This window comes from Oncorhynchus mykiss, chromosome 12, assembly GCF_013265735.2.
Source record: "Oncorhynchus mykiss isolate Arlee chromosome 12, USDA_OmykA_1.1, whole genome shotgun sequence".
NCBI classification, from domain to species: Eukaryota; Metazoa; Chordata; class Actinopteri; order Salmoniformes; family Salmonidae; genus Oncorhynchus; species Oncorhynchus mykiss.
In genome coordinates, this window is record NC_048576.1 from 83,581,513 (window position 1) to 83,592,748 (window position 11,236).

The 11,236-nt window shown below is 42.5% G+C and overlaps 1 protein-coding gene across 1 annotated transcript in view; it reads right to left on the minus strand.

Annotated features, from left to right (window-relative positions):
• LOC110539004 (potassium channel subfamily T member 2) overlaps positions 1–7,745 on the minus strand; it is a 90,429-nt gene extending 82,684 nt beyond the window's left edge. Inside the window, exon 1 of the mRNA XM_036938831.1 lies at positions 6,877–7,745. Within this exon, the coding sequence (XP_036794726.1) occupies positions 6,877–6,965 (89 nt within the window). The 5' untranslated portion in view covers positions 6,966–7,745. The remainder of the gene's footprint in view (positions 1–6,876) is intronic.
• Between the last annotated feature and the right edge of the window lie 3,491 nt (positions 7,746–11,236).

The following is an 11,236-nucleotide window of genomic DNA, read 5'->3' on the forward strand; positions in this document are numbered from 1 at the left end:
GACAGACAATCTGTTCTGTGAGCTTGTACCGCCTACGACTTCGCGGCTGAACCATTGTTGCTCCTAGACATTTCCACTTCACAATAACAGCACTTACAGTTGACCGGGACAGCTCTAGTAGGGCAGACATTTTATGAACTGACATGTTGGAAAGGTGGCATCCTATGACTGTGCCACGTAGAAAGTCACCGAGCTCGTCAATAAGGCCATTCTACTGCCATTGTTTGTCTATGGACATTGCATGGTTGTGTGCTCGATTTAATACATGTGGCTGAAATAGCCGAATCCACTAATTTAAAGGGGTGCCCACATCCTGTTGTATATATAGTGTATATATATATATTTTGTATTTATTATTGTATTATACAGGGCACATTTGGAAAAGAGATCTAGGTCTCAATCTTCCCAGTCAAAACAAAGGTTAAATAAAAACGTAAAAAGGACATGCCGTATGGTCTATCACACTGTGGAGTCAACAAGTTCTTATCAAATGATCCCTACTGTATCTCTTAGCAGTCAATTATCATACTTAACACTCTTAAGGCTAGGAGAGGAACACTGCACAGAGGGAGGTTTTATACATTACACTGTGACCACAGGTGAGGTACACAATGTTCCGATACATAGCATTCTTACTTAGACCACGAGAGGGGAGACACAGCTTTATACAACATCATACACCAGGTGGTTCGAGCCCTGAATGCTGATTACCTTAAAGCCGTGGTCTATCAGTCCTCATAACATGGGTATGACAAAACATTTATTTTTACTGTTCTAATTCCGTTAGTAACCAGTTTATAATAGCAATAAGGCACTCTGGGGGTATATGATATACTCCGGTTTGCGCGTGCAAAATAACTGCCCTTAGCAATGATATTTTAGCCATATATCACACACGCTCCTGCCTTATTGCTTAATTATGATACAGAGTATGGAGGCAACTCCAGCATTATACAGTATTATTATGATAGAGTATGGAGGCAGCCCCAACATTATACAGTATTATTATGATACAGAGTATGGAGGCAGTCCCAGCATTATACAGTATTATTATGATACAGAGTATGGAGGCAACCCCAGCATTATATAGTATTATTATGATAGAGTATGGAGGCAGCCCCAACATTATACAGTATTATTATGATACAGAGTATGGAGGCAACCCCAGCATTATATAGTATTATTATGATAGAGTATGGAGGCAGCCCCAACATTATACAGTATTATTATGCGTCAGAGTATGGAGGCAGCCCCAGCATTATACAGTATTATTATGATTCAGAGTATGGAGGCAGCCCCAGCATTATACAGTATTATTATGATTCAGAGTATGGAGGCAGCCCCAGCATTATACAGTATTATTATGATTCAGAGTATGGAGGCAGCCCCAGCATTATACAGTATTATTATGGTACAGAGTATGGAGGCACCCCAACATTATACAGTATTATTATGGTACAGAGTATGGAGGCAGCCCCAACATTATACAGTATTATTATGATTCAGAGTATGGAGGCAGCCCCAACATTATACAGTATTATTATGATTCAGAGTATGGAGGCAGTCCCAACATTATACAGTATTATTATGGTACAGAGTATGGAGGCAACCCCAACATTATACAGTATTATTATGATACAGAGTATGGAGGCAGCTCCAGTTTATTTTTGTCAATAAAAGTCAGGGTCACCGGCACTGTTTAATTTGTCAAGGCTGAGATGCCACCATTATCTGCCCACCGTGCCTCAGCTTCAGGGCTAAACATTGTGGATGATTCTGCCTGCCAATTAAAAACCTCAACCAAATTAATGCACATTAAAACTGTTTTTTTGTGTGTTTCCTTTGATGCTAATGTTTACCTACTGGGTGTGTTGGAGGGTTACCCAAAAAACTTCACATCAATCAGGAAGCTCATTAGAGCTTTGTGGACTCTGACACCCACAATGCCCCTCTCACCTCCACCACCTCCTCTCTCCCTGCCTCAGATCTGATCACAGACTCCATCTGTATCTCTGTATCACTCTCCTTGTACTATTCTGTCCCTCGTATCAACCATTGTGCTGCATAATTCTCTTAAGTGATGGATTCCTTATCGGAGAATCACATTAGATGAGTTAATTTACAAGATGTAAAACCCATCTCAGATCTAGATATAGAGCAGCAACAGATCACTTCCTCATAGTGATCAGGGAGAAAAAGACTATGAATATTAGCAGTTTCAATGGCTACTAATCATGTTCCGGTTCTTTCATCCTTGCCAAATTGAGCCAGAAGGAGCTGGAGCATTGGAAGAGAAAATAGCAGAGATGTGGGTGAGATTGAATGAGGGATGATGGGGGAAGGCGACGGTCAAAAAGAGATTTAGTCTTAAAGACAAAAAGCTCTCATTTGTATGATAATACCAGACTTTGCTCTAAGCCCCAATGAGACTGGCTGCTGTGATGAGACTGTCTCATTCCACTCTAAACAATTCAGCCAAACAAGTCATACTGTGGGGGGGATTCCTTTCCCTCTGTGTGTGTCATAAACTGTGTGTGTCTGTGTGTGTGTGTGTGTCATCCAACCTCAGACTGGCAAGTGGGTGTTGGAGCGAAACATTGGCACTTGAATAGATTGCCATGCCATAGTGAGCGCCAAGTATGAAGGCTGCACAGACATTATTCTTGTTGTGTATAGACAACCATCAAACAAACACTTGATGAAGTATTAAGCTCTGGGTTGTGTACAAATGGTCCATCAAGTGCTTGATTCAAGACCATCACTGCTTTACTAATGAAAGGAAAATATCCTCGTCACTAGACAACTCCATAACCGCTCACATGGAACAACCAATGAGGGAGCAAGTCCAGCTCCCTTCACCTGACCTATACGATGATGATAGGTCAAACAAACGAGGGAAGCAATTGTAAAGGTTCACTCTGAGCTGAAAGGCAATAACCGGCAGAAAATAACAAGAGTTTACAGCTGTACTTCAAGCTGTAAACCCTTGTCTGTTGTGGTGATCATTGCATTTCATCTCAGGATGAACGTTTACAAAACTTGTGTCATATCTGCTAACAGAATGTACTGTCTGTAACAATAGTGTTCGCTGATAGTTGACAAATAATTTTTTTTAGCATATCACAGCATAAACTTTACAATATCACCACTGCTGTAGTTAAATTCAGAATTCAGAATCCAGACGAGAGGCCTTGAGCGGCCTTGTAAGCCGCCTGATCTCGCGAGCTTTACAGGAATGTTTGCCATGAGGCTATTTCAGTGGAAGTCTGAGTAGAGTGTTTGTGGTGTGTGAAGACAAGAGGCACTCCAGCAATCAAAACAAACATGGAAAGGGGAGGAGGGAGTTCAAGGAGGGTAAAGTAACGACATGGAACCATGTGTTGAGGAAATAGTGAAGGGGGAAGAGGGTCCATGGGCGACGGAGTGAGTGGAGGGGGAGTTAAAGGGCTCAGTAATGTGTGTTTTCCCAGAGCACAATGTGTGTGTATGTGAAAAAATATGACTTGTGCGTGCAAGATGTGTGAACATGTGTGACTATGTACGTAGATATGTGAACATTCTCTGGCTGTGTGTGTGTGTGTGAGTATGTGATATGTACGTGTGTATGTGTGCATATGTAAGCATGTGTGAGGATCCTAGTGTGAGTATGTACGTGTTTGTTTGTTTCCGTGTGTGTGTGTGTGTGTGTGTGTGTGTGTGTGTGTGTGTGTGTGTGTGTGTGTGTGTGTGTGTGTGTGTGTGTGTGTGTGTGTGTGTGTGTGTGTGTAAGTGTGTGTGTGTGTAGGTGTGTGTGTGTGTGTGTAAGTGTGTGTGTGTGTGTAAGTGTGAGAGTGTTGAAGCATTGATTAATAGAGCAAACATTGTGACATGCGGGACAAACTGTCTGTGATTCAGCCTGGTAATTAAGCTGTCTGTCACCATTAATCAGCCGACTCTCTCCTGCACCGAGTCCATTTTTACCTGGTAATACTCCCACAGCCATTGGGATCAACACCATGAATCAGAATAGGATAAAATGCCCTGCATCCCTCCTTCTCGCTTTCATTCTGTCTCTGTCTTTTGCTCACTCTTTCGCTCACTCCCCCCCCCCCCCCCCCCCCCACACACACACACACAAACACTTACATTCCCATCACCACACCAGCTTCGAACATCATTTAGTCACTTTTCTCTTATTGAAACCCAGTCCCATTGAAGAGGAGTGGCACTCAGTTCCAACTGCTGGGTGTGTGATTAGAGGAGGTGTGTGTGTGTGTGTGTGTGTGTGTGTGTGTGTGTGTGTGTGTGTGTGTGTGTGTGTGTGTGTGTGTGTGTGTGTGTGTGTGTGTGTGTGTGTGTGTGTGTGTGTGTGTGTGTGTGTGTGTGTGTGTGTGAGAGAGTTTGTGAGAGTGTGTGTGTGTGTGTGTGTGTGTGTGTGTGTGTGAGAGTTTGTGAGAGTGTGTCTGCTGCCACATTCAACACAACAAAGAGGAGTGCAGAGTGAACATGAAGAGATCCCACAGTGTCGCTCTGAGCAGCACTGTGCCTGCTGAAGCCTTTGGAGTGATGAGCACCCAGCCATCTCCAAAACACTACAGCAGGGAATATATTATACATAAGTAGTACAACAATGTGCTCTCTCTGGGAGCAGCAGTTGAAGCACATCTGCTCAGTGTTCCTGGAAGCTCTCAGCCATGCAGACAATGGGGACAGTCCCGATGTTTATGGCCCCTATGTTCCCCACTTAATGTCCACTTTGTTTCTGTCATATGCATTTTCCATCCTCCTCCTCAGACATTTGGCTACGGTGTTTTAGTTAATACCAAGAAGACTGATCTTCTACTCTTTCTAGGGGTTGGATGGACAGACATCTATGTAGATCACATTCTAACCGCATTCTGAAGAAAGGAAAGGGCCTCACTGTGCTAAAGACAACCTTGGCTTTCACCACTGAACTGTAACCAGGATGTATCTTTCTCCCCATCTGAGTGAGGTTACACATTACAAGAGGCTACTGGTGAGAGGATGACCATGCACAGACCACAAGGCTTGTACTTCACACTTAACAATAAGACCTTTGGGAGTTCTTGGGAAATAATAGTATTGCAAGTGAAGCTAGGGTCCTTTTCAGCTCTGAGAGACAAATATGATTATAACACCCCATTTGTGACATATCTCAGATATTGTTTCAGTAATGTGAAATACATTAATTTGGCCCTAATCTATGGATTTCACATGACTGGGCAGGAGCGCAGCCATGAGTGGGTCTGGGAGGGCATAGGCCCACCCACATGGGAGCCAGGTCCACCCACTGGGGAGTCAGGCCCAGGCAATCAGAATGAGTTTTCCACACAAAGCGGCTTAATTACAGACAGAAATACGCCTCCGCCGGATGTGGAGGTCCTGGGCTGGCGTGGTTACATGTGGTCTGCGGTTTTGAGGCCAGTTGGATGTACTGCCAAATTCTCTAAAACGACGTTGTCGGCCACTGATGATCGAGATATGAACATTAAATTATCTGGCAACAGCTCTGTTGGGCATTCCTGCAGTTAGCATGCCAATTGCACATTCCCTCAACACTTGAGACATCTGTGGCATTGTGTTGTCTGACAAAACTGCACATTTTAGAGTGGCATTTTATTGTCCCCAACACAAGGTGCACCTGTGTAATGATCATGCTGTTTAATCAGCTTCTTGATATGCCACATCTGTCTGGTGGATGGATTCTCTTGGCAAAGGAAAAATGCTCACCAAGAGGCATGTAAACAAATTTGTGCACCCAATTTGAGAGAAATAAGCTTTTTGTACATATGGAACATTTCTGGGATCTTTTATTTCAGCTCATGGAAAATGGGACCAAGACTTTACATGTGCGTTTATATTTTTGTTCAGTACATATAGTCTTCTTAAATGATGTGATTTTAAACACCCACTCAGGAAGAAGACCACAAGCACGTGTTTTGGTGCAGGTTAGTGTTTTTCGTCATGAATTTTGACTTTGCAGCTGGCCTATCTATCATAAATCGCTCAGTTATGCCTCCAGGACAAAACTCATCCCAATTAAAACGCCTGCCTGCTATTTTGGTCCTCAATTTAACCTACCAACCAGGGGTCCAGTTGTGAAATGGTGGTTCAGTATTGCATTAGTCCCTATAATGAAATATCCACACCAAGTGTGGCAAGCATACTCATATTAATAAATATGCATGGGGAAACCATAACAAATACATGATCCTGAAAATTGATGGTTAAGTACAGGTTAACAGACACTCTTGGTAGGGCCATATGTTCTGCTTTTGGAACAGCCCTGACCATACCTAGCCAGGGTAAAGAAAGGGAGCATGCTAAGTCAACCCAATCTAAGGCTTGAAAAATAATAGATAGGTGGTATAATGACTAAATTAATGGCTGCCAGAGGCTCACATTACTACCTAATTATTAACACCTTCCCAAATATACGTTCATAATTATAAATATCAAAATGGATTTCACATGCCTGACTTCCACGCATGGACAAGATGCATAGCTGAAAAAACGTAATGCCTATGCAAACACACGCATGCACACACACATAAGCATTAACATGGAGTCTGTGCATTTAGTTCAGTCTTTTCCATTATGAAACCTGTTGCTGCTGCACAGTGGCTCGTTGTAGCCTATCCTCTTTCACAGCGCCATCAACAGAGCCAGATCAATAAAAATGACATTATTACAGTAGCCTACGTTCTCTTTTTTTGGTTGCGATGGCAACGCAAAGATGCATTTCTTAGTTTAGTGAGGGACTGCAAATTACGATTGATTTAATTTGGAGCAATTACAGGGTACCATGGGTAGGCTAGATTGTTGTGCGCCAACACATGTTTCTTCAGAATAAACAAGTTGGAATAGATTTCCTACCTGTCATCAGCCTGCCAGTCACCCAGCAACAGGTCTCGGAACCGGTACCGTGGAGGCAGCGGGAGCACCTCCTTCTCCAGCTCTACCATGGTCCCCTCCTGAGCGCCGAACCCACGAGCGCACAATGCCAGAGATTGAGAGGCGAACAGAGACGCCTCTAGAAGGGCTTATCAAAATTAACTATTCTTTTGTTATTCAATTTCCAAATAACACATGAGCACCCTAAAATGTTGTTAATTTATTACTGACACAATGTAATATCTTTCTTCTTCCAATGCAACAGGTCGAGGATGCTCCGCCGTGACATGCACGTGAGTACTTTTGGCTTGACAGGATGCGGAGCAACTGGTTGTCTCTTTGAACATCCGCTGGCTCCTTATGGACGCAGCGAAAGCAGACCCATTTGCTCGAACAATTACATACATCTTAGTCTACGAGCAGTAGGTTACAAGCCCAAATCCCTGCAGGGCACATTTTAAATACTGAACAAGCTAATCATATTTGCATAAGCTTTATAGTGATGTGTTGTCGTTTTACTGAAGATGCCTTGTTTATTTTTGTTCATTTATTCAGGACATGCTCTAATTCTTGTTAATGTAAGCTCAATAAACCATTATGAGTCATACGCGATATTAAGTTAATCCATTTAAGGACCTAATTTCTCTATATACTTTTAAATGACTAAAACCAAATCAAAACTGTGTAGAAATGATAATGGACTTATATTCATAGTTTATTGACTGTCCAGCTCACTAATCATCACTTTGCAGTCAATGGGCCTACAATTGAAGACGCAAGTTTACATACACTTTAGCCAAATATATTTAAACTCAGTTTTTCACAATTCTTGACATTTAATCCCAGTAAAAATTCCCTGACTTAAATCAGTTAGGATCACCACTTTATTTTAAGAATGTGAAATGTCAGAATAATAGTAGAGAGAATGATTTACTTCAGCTTTTATTTCTTTCATCACATTTCCAGTGGGTCATTAATTTACATACACTCAATTAGTATTTGGTAACATTGTCTTTAAATTGTTTAACTTGGGTTATCCTTGGGTAGCCCTCCACAAGCTTCCCACAATAAGTTAGGTGAATTTTGGCCCATTCCTCCTGACAGAGCTGGTGTAACTAAGTCAGGTTTGCAGGCCTCCTTGCTCACACATGCTTTTTCAGTTCTACCCACAAATTTTCTATAGGATTGAGGTCAGGGCTTTGTCATGGCCACTCCAAAATCGTTACTTTGTCGTCCTTAAGCCATTTTGCCACAACTTTGGAAGTACGCTTGGGGTCATTGTCCAATTGGAAGACCCATTTGCGACCAAGCTTTAACTTCATGACTGATGTCTTGACATGTTGCCTCAATATATCCACATCATTTTCCTACCTCATGATGCCATCTATTTTGTGAAGTGCACCAGTACCTCCTGCAGCAAAGCACCTCCACAACATGATGCTGCCACCCCCGTGCTTCACGGTTGGGATGGTGTTCTTCGGCTTGCAAGCCTCCCCCTTTTTCCTCCAAACATAACGATGGTCATTATGGCCAAACAGTTCTATTTTTGTTTCATCAGATAAAAAGTAGGATCTTTGTCCCTGTGTGCAGTTGCAAACTGTAGTCTGGCTTTTTTATCGCGGTTTTGGAGCAGTGGCTTCTTCCTTGCTGAGCGGCCTGTCAGGTTATGTCAATATAGGACTCGTTTTACTGTGGATATAGATACTTCTGTACCGGTTTCCTCCAGCATCTTCACAGGGTCCTTTGCTGTTGTTCAGGATTGATTTGCACTTTTCGCAGCAAAGCACATTCATCTCTAGGAGACAGAACGCGTCTCCTTCCTGAGCAGTATGACGGCTGCGTGGTCCCATGATGTTTATACTTGCGTACTATTGTTTGTACAGATGAACGTGGCACCTTCAGGTGTTTGGAAATTGCTCCCAAGGATGTACCAGACTTGTGGAGGTCAACAATTTGTTTTCTGAGGTCTTGGCTGATTTCTTTTGATTGTCCCATAATGTCAAGCAAAGAGGCACTGAGTTTGAAGGTAGGACTTGAAATACATCCACAGGTACACCTCTAATTGACTCAAATGATGTCAATTAGCCTATCAGAAGCTTCTAAAGCCATGACAACAATTCATGGAATTTAGTGTACTTAGTGTATGCAACTTAGTGTATGCAAACTCCCGACCCACTGGAATTGTGATACAGTGAATTATAAGTGAAATAATCTGTCTGAAAACAATTGTTGGAAAAATAACTTGTGTCATGCACAAAGTAGATGTCTTAACCGACTTGCCAAAACTATAGATTGTTAACAATAAATTTGTGGAGTGGTTGAAAAACAAGTTTTAATGACTCCAACCTAAGTCTATGTAAACTTCTGACTTCAACTGTACATTCATACAATTTATTGACTGTCTAGCTTGATAATAGGCTAATCCCCAAACATTCAGAGAGCACAGAACATTCCCAAAATGATGGATAGTCAAATATTTTTAGCAAAATTTGACTACAAGGAAATATAACACATTTTCAATGCGGCCGATCTGGACCTTGTTGAAGACAGAATGCGGCCCCTGGGGCAAAATGAGTTAGACCCCCCTGGTCGTTGGTTTTTACCAAAGTGCATTAAGAAACAGTTAAGTTGTATTTGTTCACACTTGGTTGATTTTGCATGGCGTGCCAATTGTTATGCAGGCAACTGTGCAAAATAAATAAATGTGCAGCTGTGTATAGTCATTGCCAAAAGTTTTGAGAATGACACAAATATTAATTTCCACCAAGTTTGCTGCTTCCGTGTCTTTAGATATTTTTGACAGATGTTACTATGGAATGCTGAAGTATAATTACAAGCATTTCACAAGTGTCAAAGGCTTTTATTGACAATTACATGAAGTTGATGCAAAGAGTCAATATTTGCAGTGTTGACCCTTCCAAAAAAAATTTCAGGACCTCTGCAATCCGCCCTGGTATGCTGTCAATTAACTTCTGGGCCACATCCTGACTGATGGCAGCCCATTATTGCATAATCAATGCTTGGAGTTTGGACAAACAAAAACCCACAAATTCTGACACTCGCCTCTTGAGTATTGACCACAAGTTCTCAAAGGGATTAAGGTCTGGCCAGTTTCCTGGGAGTTTCCTGGCCATGGACCCAAAATATCGATGTTTTGTTCCCGGAGCCACTTAGTTATCACTTTTTGCCTTATGGTAAGGTGCTCCATCATGCTGGAAAAGGCATTGTTCATCGCCAAACTGTTCCTGGATGGTTGGGAGAAGTTGCTCTCTGAGGATGTGTTGGTACCATTCTTTATTCATGGCTGTGTTCTTCGGCAAAATTGTGAGTGAGCCCACTCCCTTGGCTGAGAAGCAACCCCACAGATGAATGGTCTCAGGATGCTTTACTGATGGCATGACACAGGACTGATGGTAGCGCTCACCTTGTCCTCTCCAGACAAGCTTTTTTCCGGGTGCCCCAAACAATCGGAAAGGGGATTCATCAGCGTAAATGACTTTACCCCAGTCCTCAGCAGTCCAATCCCTGTAACTTTTGCAGAATATCAGTCTGTCCCTGATGTTTTTCCTGGAGAAAAGTGGCTTCTTTGCTGCCCTTCTTGACACCAGGCCATCCTCCAAAAGTCTTTGCCTCACTGTGCGTGCACACCTGCCATCTGCCATTCCTGAGCAAGCTCTGTACTGGTGGTGCCCCGATCCCACAGCTGAATCAGCTTTAGGAGACGGTCCTGGTGCTTGCTGGACTTTCTTGGGCGCCCTGAGCCCTCTTCACAACAATTGAACCACTTTCCTTGAAGTTCTTGATGATCTGATAAATGGTTGATTTAGGTGCAATCTTACTGGCAGCAATATCCTTGCATGTGAAGGCCTTTTTGTGCAAAGCAATGATGACGGCACGTGTTTCCTTACAGGTAACCATGATTGACAGAGGAAGAACAATGATTCCAAGCACCGCCCTCCTTTTGAAGATTCCAGTCCATTATTCGAACTCAATCAGCATGACAGAGGGATCACCAGCCTTGTCCTCTTCAACACTCACACCAGTGTTAACGAGAGAATCACTGACATGATGTGAGTTGGTCCTTTTGTGGCAGGGCTGAAATGCAGTGGAAATGTTTTTTGGGGGATTCAGTTCATTTGCATGGCAAAGAGGGACTTTGCAATTAATTGCAATTCATCTGATCACTCTTCATAACATTCTGGAGTATATGCAAATTGCCATCATACAAACTGAGGCAGCAGACTTTGTGAAAATGAATATTTGTGTCATTCTCAAAACTTTTGGCCACGACTGTAGATAAAGTCGATTTTCTTAGAGAATTCATCCAATAGGACTACAATAT